Source organism: Palaemon carinicauda, chromosome 1 (assembly GCF_036898095.1).
Source record: "Palaemon carinicauda isolate YSFRI2023 chromosome 1, ASM3689809v2, whole genome shotgun sequence".
NCBI lineage: Eukaryota > Metazoa > Arthropoda > Malacostraca > Decapoda > Palaemonidae > Palaemon > Palaemon carinicauda.
The window spans coordinates 258,837,605-258,855,104 of record NC_090725.1 but is presented as its reverse complement, the minus strand read 5'-3'; the positions used below and the strand labels follow the sequence as shown (position 1 = coordinate 258,855,104).

Below are 17,500 nucleotides of genomic sequence, written 5' to 3'. Positions count from 1 at the left end.
TAGGTAAAATCAAAAAGGAAATGTGAGAAAAGGAAGAAAATAAGCACTGTTAATAACAGACCAAACAGAGGACAACCACACGATACACACAAGAACAGAGAACTGAGCGCTCGACACTCAATGGCGTAATGTTTACTTCGTATGTTGGAGCAACACTTTGGATGTCGAGGCAGAAATTTGGTCGAATTTTACTTCGTATGTTGGAAAATTCGTATGTTGGGACATTCATATGTAGAGGTACCACTATCACAAACGCAAAAACGGATTTTGAAGCAAAGTGAAAAATCTATTTTTGGGTGAGATGGCCATGTCATCCTGATGGAAGCTTCCTATTGGCAGCTTTCTAAGGGATAATTGGCTACAGTGATACTCCCAGAGAATTGACCATAGGTCTCCAGAATTCTAACTCCTGGCATGGGTATCCTTAGAATTTTTCTTAAGGATATCACATAATATCAGGGGACGTATTTCTTGATACGACACATGGCGATCTTCCCCCTGAATAGAGTTTTTGCTCTAACAAAATTGAAGGGGAGCCGTTATCAAGGTTACCCTAAGTGGATCCCCTTCCCGTACTAATACAGGATCCAATATGGCTACCCATTATTATCATTATTATTATTATTGTTATTATTATTATTATTACTAGCCAAGCTACAACCCTAGTTGGAAAAGCAAGATGCTATAAGCCCGAGGGCTCCAAAAATAGCCCAGTGCGGAAAGGAAATAAGGAAATAGATAAATGATGCGAATATTATTATTATTATTATTATTATTACTTACTAAGCTACAACCCTAGTTGGAAAAGCAGTATGCTACAAGCCCAGGGGCTCCAACAGGGAAAATAGCTCAGTGCGGAAAGGAAAAAAGGAAAATAAAATATTCTAAGAAGAGTAACAACAATAAATATCTCCTATATAAACTATAAAAACTTTAACAAAACAAGAGGAAGAGATATAAGATAGGAGAGTGTGCTCGAGTGTACCCTCAAGCAAGAGAACTCTAACCCAAGACAGTGAAAGGCCATGGTACAGAGGCTATGGCACTACCCAAGACTAGAGAACAGTGGTTTGATTTTGGAGTGTCCTTCTCCTAGAAGAGCTGCTTACCATAGCTAAAGAGTCTCTTCTACCCTTACCAAGAGGAAAGTGGCACTGAACAATTACAGTGCAGTAACCCCTTGGGTGATGAAGAATTGTTTGGTAATCTGTGTTGTCAGGTGTATGAGGATAGAGGAGAATATGTAAAGAATATGCCAGACTATTCAGTGTGTATGTAGGCAAAGGGAAAATGAACCGTAACCAGAGAGGAGGATCCAATGTAGTACTGTCTGGCCAGTCAAAAGACCCCATAACTCTCTAGCGGTAGTATCTCAACGGGTGGCTGGTGCCCTGGCCAACCTACTACCTACAATATATTATATATTAACAATAAATCATTCTAAAAACAGTAACAACGTCAAAACAGATATGTCCAATATAAACTATTAACAACGTCAAAAACCGATACGTCATATATAAACTATAAAAAGACTCATGTCAGCCTGGTCAACATAAAAACATTTGCTCCAACTTTGAACTTTTGAAGTTCTACTGATTCAACTACCCGATTAGGAAGATCATTCCACAACTTGGTAACAGCTGGAATAAAACTTCTAGAATACTGTGTAGTATTGAGCCTCATGATGGAGAAGGCCTGACTATTAGAATTAACTGCCTGCCTAGTATTACGAACAGGAAAGAATTGTCCAAGGAGATCTGAATGTAAAGGATGGTCAGAGGTATGAAAAATCTTATGTAACATGCATAATGAACTAATTGAACGACGGTGCCAAAGATTAATATCTAGATCAGGAATAAGAAATTTAATAGACCGTAAGTTTTGGTCCAACAAATTAAGATGAGAATCAGCAGCTGAACACCAGACAGGAGAACTATACTCAAAACAAGGTAGAGTGAAAGAATTAAAACACTTCTTCAGAATAGATTGATCACCGAAAATCTTGTAAGACTTTCTCAATAAGCCAATTTTTTGCGCAATTGAAGAAGCGACAGACCTAATGTGTTTCTCAAAAGTAAATTTGCTGTCGAGAATCACACCTAAAATTTGAAGAGAGTCATACAAATTTAAAGAAACATTATCAATACTGAGATCCAGATGTTGAGGAGCCACCGTCCTTGACCAACTGTACTTACAATCATACTTCGAGTTTTATTAGGATTCAACTTCATACCCCATAATTTGCACCATGCACCAATTTTAGCTAAATCTCTATTAAGGGATTCACCAACCCCAGATCTACATTCAGGGGATGGAATTGATGCAAAGAGAGTAGCATCATCTGCATATGCAACAAGCTTGTTTTCTAGGCCAAACCACATGTCATGTGTATATAGTATGAAAAGTAATGGGCCAAGAACACTACCCTGTGGAACACCGGATATCACATTCGTATACTATGGTGCCCATCAACAACAACTCTTTGAGATCTATTACTTAAAAAATCAATAATAATGCTAAGAAACGACCCACCCACTCCCAACTGTTTCATTTTGAAAAAAAGGGCCTCATGAATAACACGGTCAAAGGCAGCACTAAAATCAAGGCCAATCATACGAACTTCCATCAAGGGAATTCTGTACAGCATTGGAGATTGTAAGAAGGGCATCACATGCTCCAAGGCCTTTACGAAAACCAAATTGCAAACAAGGGAGTAGATGATTACCGTCAGCAAACCTATCAAGACGTTTTGCCAGAAGACGTTCAAAAACTTTAGATAATATGGGAGTTATGGAAATTGGGCGGTAATCAGGGGAACTTGAGCTACCACGAACACATTTACATAGAGGAGTAACATTACCAATTCTCCAACAAGTGCTAAAAGCTCCTCTTCTTGCTAACTTGCGCAAAATAACAGATAACTTTGGAGCTAAAAAATCTGCTGTCTTTATAAAAAACAAAGGAAAAATGCCATTTGGGTATACACCTCCATAAGCATCAAGGTCCATCAACAGAGCTTTAATCTCACAAGATTGAAAAGTTAAATTAGTTAGTTTAGCCTCAGGAAAACAGGAATGAGGAAGTTCAAGTTTTTCATTACTCTGTTTACTGTCAAAAACATCAGCCAAAAGGGTTGCCTTTTCCTTTGGACAGTGACTGACTGAGCCATCTGGCTTTAGTAAAGGAGGAACTGTTGCATCTACACCAAAGAGTGCAGATTTAAGGGTAGATCACCATTTATGTTCCTGAGTTGTACCAGAAAGGGTTACTTTTATGATTAAATTGTATTCCTTTTCAGTTGAGGCACAAACTCTCTGAGCAAATGCTCGAAGCTGAGTATAGTTGTTCCAGGTCAAATCTGATCTGTTATCCTTCCAAAGATGAAAGACCTCCTGCTTCTCCAAATAAGCACATCTACAATCATCATTGAACCACGGTTTGTCCTTCACTCGGTACCTTAGCACACGAGAAGGAATACGCCTATCAATTATTTTGACTAGATTCTCATTCAAAGGGACAACAGGATCTACACTACTATATAATTGTGACCAATTCAAGCACAAAAGATCATGCAAAATCCCATTCCAGTCTCCTTGTAGCAATTAAGCATGGTGCTACAGATAGAGTAGTTTCGGGTGGGGATTGATATATAATCCTTTTATTAGAAAAGGAGGGTGGGTCCATCAGAACGACATGGCCATCTCACCCAAAAATAGATTTTCCCCTTTGCTTCAAAATCCATTTTTTGGGCTCAAGCCATGTCGTCCTGATGGAAGTTTACCAGAGAATTACTTGAAAGTACTGTATCTATCGGTTTGTATAAGTGCCTCAACCTTGGGTCAGCTACTATATGGTCATCCAGACCACAGAAATATATGACGATACCGTTATACGTCACCACCACTAAGCATGGAACAATGTTAGGGCTTCCTGCCCCCTGCAGGGAAATGTCGTACTTGACAGCAGAAGCAACAAGGTTTGTATCTGTATAGGAACAAATGTACATATCATTCAGATATTTTGTTCAAATATATAAGTACCCTCAAGCGTGAACTTTACATAGGAAAATAAGTAAAATACTCCAGCTAATTTTAATCAACTACATTTGGGGCGAATAAGACGCAATTACACACATTATACATTTATTGAACAGACAACTTAAATGTAACAGAAGGTGTAATGAAAATTAGCAATAGAATTATACATCCAACATATAAAAGATAAATATATTTTCTACCTGAAAGGGAAGAAAAGTCATAAGCCACTCGAAAACATGAAAAATTATTAAGATAATTTCACTGCAAATGTTGGACAATTATCAACACTGCATACAAGTGTACACATGGCACTGGTGTCATTGGTATAATTCTGGACTTATAAAGAACAGTCCTAGTGTCACCAGGGTGACACTTAATAAAAAGGGTATTGCACTGCAAGGTGTCAACACCTTTTCACCCAAACTGACAGTCCCAAACAGTTCACTGTTCATCGCAGCACTGGACGACAGGTTTCACAACACTACCTGCCGCCACCACAAAATGTTTTAAGGCGGGCACTTGCTTCACATAATGTTTATAGAAGACTCTGGTGGATTTCCAACCGGTGTATGAGCGGAGTCGCTCAAAGTCCATATACTGAAAAAAGTTCAGCGAGGAAGCAATCTTTCTCGGATCATGACCTGCGGGTGTACTATCAGGATCCGCTCTGCAAATGAAGTAGGTGAGTTTCACCCTCAGGTGTTTTAGGGATAAGTTTGATCCGGAGGTTTTGCCTTTGAAGAACTTTCCTCCCCTGAAGTCCGAAGTTCTTCGAAGACAGACCTTTAGACACTCTGCTGGACATAGAGAGACATCTTCCTTCAGAGGGCAGATTCTCCAGGGACTCCACCTTTTGGTGGGTAGCTCATTTTTAGCAGGAGAAATGTAGGATCAGGAAAGAGATTCAGTTCTCCCACTTCTGTGAACTGAATATGGCCCTCGTCTCTTGATAGGGCTACTATTTCACTAACTCTAACCCCTGAGGCTATAGCAATCAGGATTATCTCTTTTTGTGTTAGATCCTTTAGAGAGCAATCTTCATTGTTCAAGGTTGAAGCATAGTGTAAGACTTTGTCCACAGACCATAAAATGGGCTTCGGAGGGGCTGCTGGTTTAATTCTAGAGCATGCCATCGGAATCTTGTTGAAGATTTCGTTCGCCAGGTCCACCTGGAAGGCGTATAGAAGAGGTCTAGTCAAAGCTGACTTACACGTAGTTATCGTGGTGGCAGCCAAGCCTAGTTCATGAAGGTGGATGAAGAAGGACAGGCAGAAGTCTATTGAGATTTCTTCCGGCTTTTTTGCTTAAACAAAAGCAACCCACTTCTTCTAAGACGATTCATATTGTCTTCTGGTTGATTTTGACTTGTATTCTTCTTGGAAGTCTATACTGCCTTTCCAGATCCCAAACCTTTTCTTGAATGCTAAGGTGAGAAAATCATGAGATGAATGGTTTGGGTTCTCTGTAATGAAGCAAAGACAGTAGACTTCTGAACCAATTGGGATAGAGCTGGGTTCGGTAGAGGGACCAGCCTCAGCTTCAGGTCCATCACCAGAGGGAACCAATTGCTCTTGGGCTTGGGCCACTTGGGGGCCACTACTGCTGCAGTTCCCTTGAAGGATCTCAGCTTATTGAGGACCTTCAGCAGGAGATTCGTTGGCGGGAACAGGTAGATCCGCGTCCATCTGTTCCAAACTAGGGACATGGCGTCCATCGCCTCTGCCAGAGGGTCCTTGTATGGAGCTACGTATCAAGGTAGTTTCTTGTTGTCGCTCATCGCGAAGAGGTCAATCTGCATTTCTGGGACTTTTTCCAAGATGAAGGAGAATGAGTCTGCGTCTAGGGACCATTCCGACTCTATCAGCTTTAGCCTGGATAGAGCGTCCGCTGTCACATTACGGAACCCTTGTGGGTGAACTGCCGATAAGTGCCATCTCTTCTTTTTCGCTAAACAAAAGATGGCTAACATCACATGGTTGATGTGGGGCGATCTCGAGCCTTGTCGGTTTAAACATCTCACTATCACTTCGCTGTCCAAGACCAGCCTGATGTGGGCTGATCTGTGAGGGGATAGTTTCTTCAGCATCAAAAGGACTGCCATGGCTTCCAGAATATTAATGTGAAAGGTCTTGAACAGGGATGACTAGGTCCCTTGCGCTTTCCATTGATGGGAGTGACCTCCCCATCCTTCCGTCGAGGCATCCATGTGGATGGTCACTGATGGGGTAGGTGGTTGCAAGAGAACGGTCCTCATTAGGCTCTTGACCTTCGACCACGTCTTGAGAAGTGATCGTAGTAAGGTCGGTACCGGTCTCTGTAGATCTCTTCGAGCGTTTGATGCGTATCTTCTCCAGACTCCAGACGCATCTTTCAGCTGTGCTCTTACCACTGGGTCTGTTACTGCTGCAAACTGGAGAGAGCCCAGTATTCTTTCCTGTTGGCGTCTTGAGATCCTGTTGGATTTCAGTAGTCTCTTGACAGAACACGCGATCTCTCTCCTCTTCTTTTGTGGAATGGAGAGGCGGTGTGACTTCAAGTTCCAATGGATTCCCAGCCATTGAAACTCCTGAGCTGGAGAGAGGCGAGACTTCTTGAAGTTGATCTTGAATCCCAGATGTTCCAGAAACTGGATCACTTTCTTGGATGCTTGCAGACAAGCAGTCTTGGATGCTGCCCACACCAGCCAGTCGTTCAGGTACGCTGTTACCTGAACGCCTTCTAGGCGTCGTTGTTGTACGACTGCTTCCACAAGTTTTGTGAAGATCCTTGGGGCTATGTTTAGTCCAAAGGGCATGGCTCTGAGGACATACTTTGTCTTCTGTAGCTTGAATCCTAGGTAGGAGGAGATGGGGGCGGCTGACTGGAAGGTGCCGGTAAGCATCTGCCAGGTCTATTGAGATTGTGTACGCCCCTTTCGGTAACAGGGTCCTGATGTGTGGTAGGGTTAACATCCTGAACTTCTTGTTCTCGATGAATTTGTTGAGTGGCGACAAATCCAGACTGACTCTGAGTTTGTCCGAGTCCTTCTTGGGAACACAGAACAGCCTTCCCTGGAATTTGATGGACTTTGCTTTCCTTATAACCTTCTTGTTCAAGAGTTCTAAGGTATATTCTTCCAATAAGGGGGTGGAGTGTTGGAAGAACTGAGGAAATGAAGATGGAGATTTGTTCCATTTCCATCCTAGTCCATTTTTAATTAGGCTGTGGGCCCAGGGATCGAAGGCCCGACAATCCCGAAAGTGTTGGAGTCTCCCTCCTACCTGGAGCATCTCATTGCTTAGATGGTCTTGAGGGCTTGCCACCCTGAGGGCTTGCCACCCTGACCGCGTCCTCCCCTGCCTCGTGTTGGGTTTCTTGAGGAGCCCCGTAGAGATCCTCTTCCTTTCGGACAAAGGGTAGTAATGTGCCTCTCAAACCCTGGGTTGAAGGCTGGAAACTGGGCTGCCAGCTATTGAGGCACCACTTGGAAGGTGGTCTGTGGTTGAGCGACCACTTGGGGCATCGTGGTCATGGTGACCGTGGGATGCTGCTGAGCAGGCCGAGAAGGTAGTCTTGGCTTCTTTGTCTTCTTCTTGGGTTTGGGACCAGCATCCAGGGAAAACTTCCTCTTTGAGGAGATGCCCCACTTTTGGAGAAGGTTCCTATTCTCCATGGCGGCTATCTCTACTACCTCTTGGACCACTTCCTTTGGGAAGAGGTCCTTACCCCAGATACAGGAAGAAATCAGCTTCCTGGGTTCGTGTTTCACCATTGTACCGGCAAAAACGAACTCCCTACAGGCCATCCTGGCCTTCACAAAGGCGTACAGGTCCTTGACGAGGGTGGCCATGTTCATCTTGGCCATGACTGTGTTCATATCTGGGGTGCTGGTATTGCCTACACACAGGTCCATACAGTTCTGGAGGGAAAGGGAGGCGGCTAGCCTCTCCTTTGTCTCTTGCTCCCTTCACAAGAGAAAGTCTGATAGCTTCGGTAGGTTCTCGCTGAACTGCTGTCCCGCGATATCTGCGTCAAGCTTCGCTACTGAGAAGGTTAGGTGGACCTCCTTCCATTCCTTCTCATCTGTGGACAAAGCCAGAGACAAGGGCCTACACTCCTCTAGTGTAGGGTATGGTTTGCCTGCCTCAGCGGCCTTGAGGACACTCAGAAAAGCCTTCGACATGAAGGGGAAGGCTCTCGAAGAAGGAGTAAGAAACGTAGGGTGTTTCTTGCTCAGTACAGAAACTCGCAAGATAGTGTATCCTGCCTTCTTCAGGCTACTCGGCTCTCCTTTTCGTGGTCGAATACCATGACCTCCTTTGGTTCCGTCTTTTCTCTGGATGCTGGCTCACGCTTCAGCCGGATGAAGCACTCTGGGTAAGCGTTAAAATTAGGCCAAAACTCAATGTCGTCCAGGTGGATGCCTACCAAATTTTCCGAGATGTAGAGTTTGCCTTTAGTGATTGGCATAAACTCCGCATACCTTCAGGGATTGGCCTCGGAGCAGGGTGGCAGGTCCTTCACTCTGGGTCGCTTGTAAGACCCTCGGGAAGTGACGATCCAAGTCGCTTCACGAAACTCTTTCGTCATAATTTCTTGCAAACCTACGTTCTCCTTACGTAGATTTTCCATTAGGGTGGTAGTGTGGGCCAAAACTGCATGACCCATCGCGTCTAATGGAGGGGTAGGAGCCGAAGACGTAGACGGTGTTGGCTCTGCTGCTGGCACAGGCAGAAGGGGCTCCTCCGCTTCTGTCGAGTCGTAGTCCTCATCTCCTCCGGGTGGTAGAGTAGACTCTTCTTCAGGATCATCTCGAAGAAGATCCTTCTCCGTGTCCGTGGACACTTCAGACATCCTTTCCTTCTGGTGGATGTCCATGCCTTGCAAGGCTTCAATGACATATGCCTCGACTGCAATCTGGACGCAGGGAGGCCCGGGTCGTGCCTGGGGTACGACAGCATCAGCTGTTGCCTTTGGGAACAGCAAGCTTCGCATCCTATGGTTGGGGAGGTACGGTCCAGGAGAGTTCTTTTAGAACCCTCGTACCCATTTCTGAAGCTTCTCACGTGCTGCATCCTTCGACTCCGTTGACTTGGGGGCGCCGAAACCCTCGGTCACCAAGGCCGAGCAGACGTTACAGTCCTTGGGGTCCAAATACCTCAAGGTTTCGGTTGTCACTACGCAGGCGGCATGAGACCTGCACATAGTGTGACCACAAAAGTTCATACTTTTGTGGTTATAGTACATCACCTCGCATTCAGTTTCTGGTCCTCCTGTAAAGAAAAGAAATTGAAATAAGTATGCAGTAATTTATCACACTTGACAAATTAATATAATCTCATGCATTAATTTTTGGTATCATCTTAACCATTATAGCTAAGGATAGTAAGTTAGAAAGGAAATAGGAAAGACACATACTTGTGCCTCCTGTCCAGCCAATTGCTGTGACCCCCCTCAATATTAATATTAGAATTTCCTTATTAGGAGAAAACTAGAGTAGAAGGGTTCTAACTTCTAGAGTTAGAATTAGTGTATACTAGCACTAACCCTTTCATAAAAAGTATTAATATTGTGGGGTAAAATATGATCTGATGACTATGATTTATCAGTGTATTGAAGGAATACTTCACTTCAATATTATAATTGGTCTCAACAATGGACTGTGAAAGGATACACAGGGTATGTTGGAAAATATAAACTACTGTATAATATATACTATAGTTTTCTGCCTGCAGTATGTACTATACTGCAGAAATACTGGCTACTGTATAAGCATATACTGTAGTTCAGCCGGCATGTTGCCAGCTAGGCTAGTACCTGGCGGCACCGGTCCAGCCGGCATGCTGCTGGTTAGGTTAGTACCTGACGGCACTAGCCGACAGAGAGAGAGAGAAAGCATGGAGAGAAGGGCTACCTTATTATTATAGTTTAGTACAATAAATATGGGTGTAGGTACTACTGTCCCTACTGCCTTCTTCCAGAATGAGGGTTCAAATGGAAGGGGGGAATGAAACATTCTAGCTTCCACTCAGCCACAAGATTTGTTTCCAGCCACTGCCGGTTCCAGGGATGTGGATGGCAGTCCAAGGAAGGACTGAAGAACACTTAAGGACATTAGGGTCTCCCACCGGCAGCCGTCATGGCCGGCACAACCTTTCCCGGAGCCCAGAGCGGCTATCAAGTAGCCTGTGTAGGAGCCCGGCCGGCACGCGGGGAGATTGTAGGACACCGGCCAAAGACATGTGATGGCTAGGCTAACGCTAAAGGACAGAGAGAGGCAGAGAAAGGGTCTTGTGTGTTGTATCGGGAGAAGGCGGCAGGATTGCCAGCCATTTCCAGTCACAAATCAGAAACCTCGTTTCAATATCAGCGCCGTCCTGGGCAGCAGAAGAATATCTATTCTTCAGGCCAGGACCTTGCCAAAACAAGACTTGTGTTCTAGGCCCCAAGGGAGAAGGTGGCAGCATTGTACCACCACTTCGGATGCGGTCTAGGGAAGCTAGGCTTCCTATGCCTGCAACTGTAAGCCGGCAGGGGAGTGACTACTCCCCTGGCAACCAAGTTGTTGGCATAAAGACTGAATATTCTGAGTTACTGTCGTAAAGCCAAACCGGGATACTCGCCGTCAAGGGGGAAGACAGAAAACACTAGCCTAGGCAAGCCGGAGTATACTACACTATGGCAAGACCAAGATAGGGTTGTCGCCTAATGGCGACACTCAGAGGGAAGGAGGGTTTACTCTTAAATCCTTAAAAGAGACGAGTATCGAATTATATAAATAGTTCTAAGAGATATACTATCTCCTGTCGAATTGATAAAACAATACGCGAGGGTAAACGGGGATAATGTACGAAAGTATACTAAAGCGCGTAGGCTAGGTTAGTCTAGCGCGGGGCGAAATCTCAACTACGCTATATCACCGAGACTCTAACGTATACGATAGTTATATTGAGGGAAGAGGAAATATGTGCATGATCTTATCTTCACTAGTATAATTTTTGCCTAAATAGCTGAAAGCAATTAAAGCTAAATACCAGGAATGTCATTCTACTGACTAAATAAGGCATGTATGGCGAACGGCAGCGTCCAAAATGGCGCCTCCGGTTACCGGCTACGCTCCGATAAACACATCTAAATTATGCTAATTTAACTGTGAGAAGGGAGCCAAAAATTATACACAGGAATGATTAAATATTCAACTTTCCAGAGGCAGAAGGTGCTGGAGAATGCATGATAAATCCTCGAAAATAGCGATCTAGAACACTAGAGCAAGCAGGGAGTACACCGTGCGTAAAGCGCTACAAAACAAGGAATGGGTAGCCATACTGGATCCTGTATTAGTACGGGAAGGGGATCCACTTAGGGTAACCTTGATAACGGCTCCCCCTCAATTTTGCCACTCTTCTCCCTTAGAGCGAAAACTCTATTCGGGTGAAGATTGCCATGTGTCATATCAAGAAATACGTCCCCTGATATTATGCGATATCCTTAAAAAAATTTTAAGGATACTCCCGCCAGGAGTTAGAATTCTGGAGACCTATGGTCAATTCTCTGGGAGTATCACTGTAGCCAAATATCCCTTAGAAAGCTGCCAATAGGAAGCTTCCATCAGGACGACATGGCTTGAGTCAAAAAAAGCCATATCAAAATACTCGTCTATTCATAAGTTTGAGGCAAAGGGATACAAGTGGACAAGGCTGATTTCCTAACTTTTTAACTAAGCCAAGAATAGGTGTTTGGATATTTTCAATAAATAAAGACCACATTCAAAAAGCACAAGAGTAAAATGCATTAATCTACAAATTATGGTACTACAATATATTGCCAAAAATTATCAAAGGGTTTAAAACCACCTAGGCCAAAATATCAAGATATAGCTGATAATTAAAAGGATATAAAAAAACTATGTGACAACGGGTTTGAAATAGATGAGTCTTTCATCAATTTTCGGTTATAATTTTTGTTAACCTCAAGATGAAAGGATTTGGTATTGTTTTCATAAAATCGTTTTTATATATCCTAAATGGTCCGGGGGTTTTTCCCTTTCTCATTTTCACTAGAGATAGTTCTCTACTGTAACCACTATTATGCCAAAATCTCCTTCCATTATACAGGCATCTATATTTAAACCTTTTATAAATTTTGTATCATGTTCAGTCTTACATTTTCCTTGGTCACTTTGTTATCTTGCCAAATGCCTTTGTCCAAGTCTATCTCAATCCCTAAACATATAAAATATGCGTTGGTATACTTTATCAGTATTTGTATAAACATATATTGTACTCTGTATTTTCACATACTCTATGTTTCATGAGGTTATGCTATCACTATAAACGAAGACCTATTTCAGTCTTAAATAATCTCATTTTTTCTAGTAAGGTAAAGGAAGAATTGGTGATTTATAGTCATAATTCTCAGTAACATAAAAACACCTTTACCTGTGACAAATACTGAACATGCTGACAGTTATCATCTGGCACATATCAAGAGCAGCTTTTCAGAATTGAAAATGTATATATTTACACCTATATAAATTCAAAGTTAAGCATAAAAGGGAAATGATTACTAGGAAAACCTTCTGACTTGCTATGGTTATAAACTACAGTTATGAGCCAACTTGCAATGTATGATAGCCTAAAGATCCAAGTTTATGAGAGTTCAAGTCTACAAGCTTTGTAACGTATTTTAGTACCTGTATTTTTTGTATTCAAAATGTAAGAAGTTTCTTTAATGTTTGAAGAATGAATCATTAGTAATTCTCATGGTTAAAAGATATACTGTACTTACTTATCTAATAAATATCCCGTGAAGAAATATCCAACAAATTTTCCAGCTTGTGCAGCTGCCTGGGTTGTTGAGTAGAGAACACGCTTCTCACAAACCAAATCCCACTAGAAGAATAAAAAGATAACAATATATCCCGTAAGCATCATAAATTCATAGATGGGTAAATCACAGAAATAAAGCATCATTTTAACATTAAATTGAAATGTCAGTCAGAGTTTTAGAGGAACAGGAAACACTAGGAATTGCTGTAACATGTAGAATTTATTATAATGCTCTTACTATTCTTAAACTTCTTTTGTAGTGTATTTCCTTATTTTCTTTCCTCACTGAGCTATTTTCCCTGTTGGAGCACTTGGGCTTATACCATCCTGTTTTTCTAGCTACAGCTGTGGATTAGCAAGTAATAATAATTATAATAACTATAGTAGATGGCTTCCTTATGAGCTTTTCCAGTAAAGTCCTCAGAGAGAGAGAGAGAGAGAGAGAGAGAGAGAGAGAGAGAGAGAGAGAGAGAGAGAGAGAGAGAGAGAGAAAGCACCCAAACATAAAAAAAGAGAATAAAATGTAAAATATAATTAAAAATAACAAAATTAAAATAACAAAAACAAAATTATGATGACTATGTACAGAGAGAAGGACATTAGCGATGGTTCCTAAAATGTAAACCAAATTTGAAGATAAAAAAAAAAAGCATAAAAAGTACAACCTTTTGATAAACCACCCAGCCAATATATTGTTTGCAAAGAAAAAGCTGGCAAGTGAGCCCTAAACAAGATACCTCTGACCACAAACAGTTGAAGGCTATGGTTATGGGGCTATTACCCTATACAAAACTGGAGAATACTATTTTAACTACAGTGTCCTTCTCTTAGAAGATCCGTTTACCATACCTAACGGCTGTTCTACCTTTACTGCATGGGAAAATAGAAAGAGAACAATTACTGTATTAAGCCACTCAAGTTAGAATGTAAGAATGTATAAGGAACAGGCCAGGGTATTTGATTTGTGTTGACAAAGAAGGATCAAACATCAAACTTTCAATGATCTTACAACTTTACAATGGTAGTATTTCCATGGAAGGCTAGAGTCTTAACCAATATAATACCTAAATGAGCAAGTTATAATAGTAAGAAGCAGGAAGAGACTCCCTCAAAGTGTATGTGAGAGGGATGGCCTGATAGGTGTCTTGAGGCCATTTAACAGATAAATACTTCTCCCATTGAACTCGGTGAACTGGAACTGTAATAATGCCCATATAATATACTGTATATAGAGTAAAACCACCTTGTGCCATACATACATACATATACATACATATATATATATATATTTTTGGGCTCAAGCCATGGCGTCCTGATGGAAGGTTCCTTTTTGGTAGCTTCCTTGGGTAACTAACTACTAGATATTCCCAGAGAATTTAACCACAGGTTATCACAGAATTCTAACTTCTGGAGCGAGTATCCTAAAGGTTTCCCTTTAAGACATCGTATATCAACAGGGGACGCATGTATTAACGCGCCACATAGCTATCTGCACCCCACATAGAGTTAACACTTCGATGTGTAGGGGCGGAGAATAGCTGGGGAGCCGTTCCACAGCTAATCTCGTCCGTGGCTACTTTTGGTACTCGAGATGTAAACAAACGGGCGCCATTGCTAAATGACGTCACGTCCGTCCTCATCCTTCGCATAGTAGCTTGCCTTACTAAGACGGATTTTCCCTGTGCTTACTTTATCGACTTGCATCTTAGCCATGTCTCTACCCTCGGCCTCGCCTTCTTCTGGAAAGTTGAGTACCAGGTTTCAGTATTGTTTAAATAAGCTCTGACCGTAAAGTAACTTTTACTTTTCGAGATATTTAATGCTTTTTGGCAGAGCTGTGCTGCTACCAGACACGCCATTTTATGGCGTCGCTGTTGTCTTGCATGCCTTATTTAGCTAGCCTCAACAGCTTCTCCGGCCTTATTAACTAATCGATACTATTAGTAATTTAGTCTTCATAGCTAGGAACTTTATATATCGTGTTTTGACGCTCTTTTATCGGTCATCGCCTGACCCCATACCAGATCACTAGCCTAGCCCCTAGGCCAGAGTGCCTATCATTAGTGTTCATGCATGATATATTACAGTGATCCTAGGTTAAGTTATGAAGATAGTGGCATTATTTTATGATACTGTTTACTGTGATGCAAGTGTTTTCGCCTTCAGGGACCATATAGGGGATAGGTTTGATAGTGTGCCTTTCTAACCTAACCTAAATGTAGGACCCCTATATGCTCCCTTCACCCCCTGCCTTAGGGCATTCCCTCTGTGTAGCCTTGCTCCCCCTACCACGTAAGGGGATCAAGCTCATATCAGAGTACCTATCGCTTCTCTGTCCTCCCTAAGGGAATGATCCCCCCTTAGGGTTGCGTCCGAGAATGAGGAACGGCCTGCCCTTCCGGACTGTTACGTCCGACTTCGATCCGAACCTGCCTCTAAAGAAGAGACCAAACCGAAGGAGGTGATTGTGTTCGATCTCCCGAAGGCCCAGGCTATGCTGGCCAATACAGTAAAAAGTAGGGGTTTTACCTGCTCAAAACTTCCGGCGCTTAGCAAGAAGCACCCTACTACGTCGCACCAGACGATGCGACCCTCCCCTTCTTGGAAAAGGCCTTCGCTGCGGTACATAAGGCAGTGGAAGAAGGAAAACCTTGCCCTGCACTGGAGGAGTGCAGACCCTTCTCCCTGATTACTCCCCCCGATGTTCGACACTGGAAAGATGTCCAGCATACATTCGTGGTAGGGAAACTAGAACCTGACGTAGCTGGCCGTCAGTTTAACGAAGACCTCCCGAAACTTAATGACCATCTCCTTCGTCGGGAACATGACACGAAGGAAAGGCTCGCCGCATCCATGTCCCTCCAGGTACAGCTCGACGTCATGGCCGGTGACACTAGAGTCCCTGACTACTACATGGTTCTCGCCAAAACACATTTGGCGACCGTAGTAAAAGACCTGTACAGCCTCACGAAGGCTCGTAGACCCTGTCGTGAATTCGTGTTCTCCAGTGCCACAGTGAGACACGAACCCCGGAGGCTGATTTCCTCCAACATCTGGGGTAAGCACCTCTTTCTCTCCTCCCTTGTGAAAGAGATCACCGACAAGGCCGCCACGGAGAACAGGAACCTTCTCCACAAGTGGGGCATGTCGAAGAAAAGGAAATCCTCTCAGGACGACGGCCCTCAGCCTAAGAGGAAATCCTCCAAGCCGAAACCCCAGCAACGTCAACACAGACGGAAGTTTCCGGGATCCGCTACTCCCCAAGTGGCAGCTCAGCCACAGCAGACCTTTCAGCTGGTCACCCAACCGGTCTTGTCACAGTCGCCGGTTTTCACCCCTGCTTTCGAGCAATAGTCAACTACCTTTCGTCCCAAAGGTAGAGGCTCAAACAGAGGTGCAGGCAGAGAAGCATCTCGCCGTCCCTCCAGAGGCAGAGGAGGAAGGGGAGCTAGCGGCCGAGGCAGTAAACCCTCGGGACACCAGAAGCAATGAAGTGCTTCCGGTGGGAGGAAGACTCCGCCAATTCCAGGATCGTTGGACCTTCGATCCCTGGGCACACATCATCGTCAAGAAGGGTCTAGGCTGGAGTTGGACTCAACCACCCCCAACCTTCCAGCAATTCCTCCAACAATCAACCCCCCTTCTGGAAGAATATGTCCTAGATCTCTTGAACAAGAAGGTGATAAGGAGGGTAAAGTCAACCAGGTTCCAAGGGAGATTGTTTTGTGTCCCCAAGAAGGACTCCGACAAACTCAGAGTCATTCTAGACTTATCCCCCCTCAACAAGTTCATAGCGAACAACAAGTTCAAGATGCTGACTCTCCAACAGATAAGGACCCTTCGGCCTCAAGGTTCCTACACGGTCTCCATAGACCTGGCGGATGCCTACTGGCACGTTCCAATGAACCACCACGCTTCCTCCTACCTAGGATTTCGAATCCAAAGGAAAAGCTACGCCTTCAGGGCCATGCCCTTCGGCCTCAACGTGGCCCCTCGGATCTTCACAAAGCTGGCAGACGCCATCGTTCAACAGCTTCGCCTCCGAGGCGTCCAGGTGATGGCCTACCTCGACGACTGGCTGGTCTGGGCTCCATCACCCGAGGATTGTTTAAGATCCTGCAACAAAGTTACCCAGTTCCTAGAACACCTGGAATTCAAGATAAACGCAAAGAAATCTCGCATCTCTCCAGCTCAGAAGTTCCAATGGTTAGGAATCCAGTGGAACCTTCAGTCACACCGCCTTTCCATCCCCCAGAAGAAAAGGAAGGAAATAGCAGGGTCTGTCAAGCGACTGCTGAAATCCAAACGGATCTCAAGACGTCAGCAGGAACGAGTTCTAGGCTCTCTACAGTTCGCCTCAGTGACAAACCCGGTGCTACGTGCACAGCTAAAGGATGCCGCGGGAGTCTGGAGACGTTCCGCATCCATCGCTCGAAGAGACCTCAAGAGACGGCTCCCAAACAGACTTCGGTTACTCCTAAAGCCGTGGTCGGAAGCAAAGGCCCTGAAAAGGTCCATCCCTCTTCAACACCCACCTCCATCACTCAACATCCACACGGACGCTTCGCTGGAGGGTTGGGGAGGTCACTCCCACCGAAAAAAGGCTCAAGGGACATGGTCTCCCCTATTCAAGACGTTTCACATCAACATCTTGGA

At 43.8% G+C, this 17,500-nt stretch overlaps 1 protein-coding gene across 1 annotated transcript in view; it reads right to left on the bottom strand.

The window, feature by feature from the left end:
* LOC137655522 (organic cation transporter protein-like) overlaps positions 1-17,500 on the bottom strand; it is a 311,982-nt gene that overhangs the window by 185,491 nt on the left and 108,991 nt on the right. Inside the window, exon 5 of the mRNA XM_068389423.1 lies at positions 12,804-12,907. Within this exon, the coding sequence (XP_068245524.1) occupies positions 12,804-12,907 (104 nt within the window). The remainder of the gene's footprint in view (positions 1-12,803; positions 12,908-17,500) is intronic.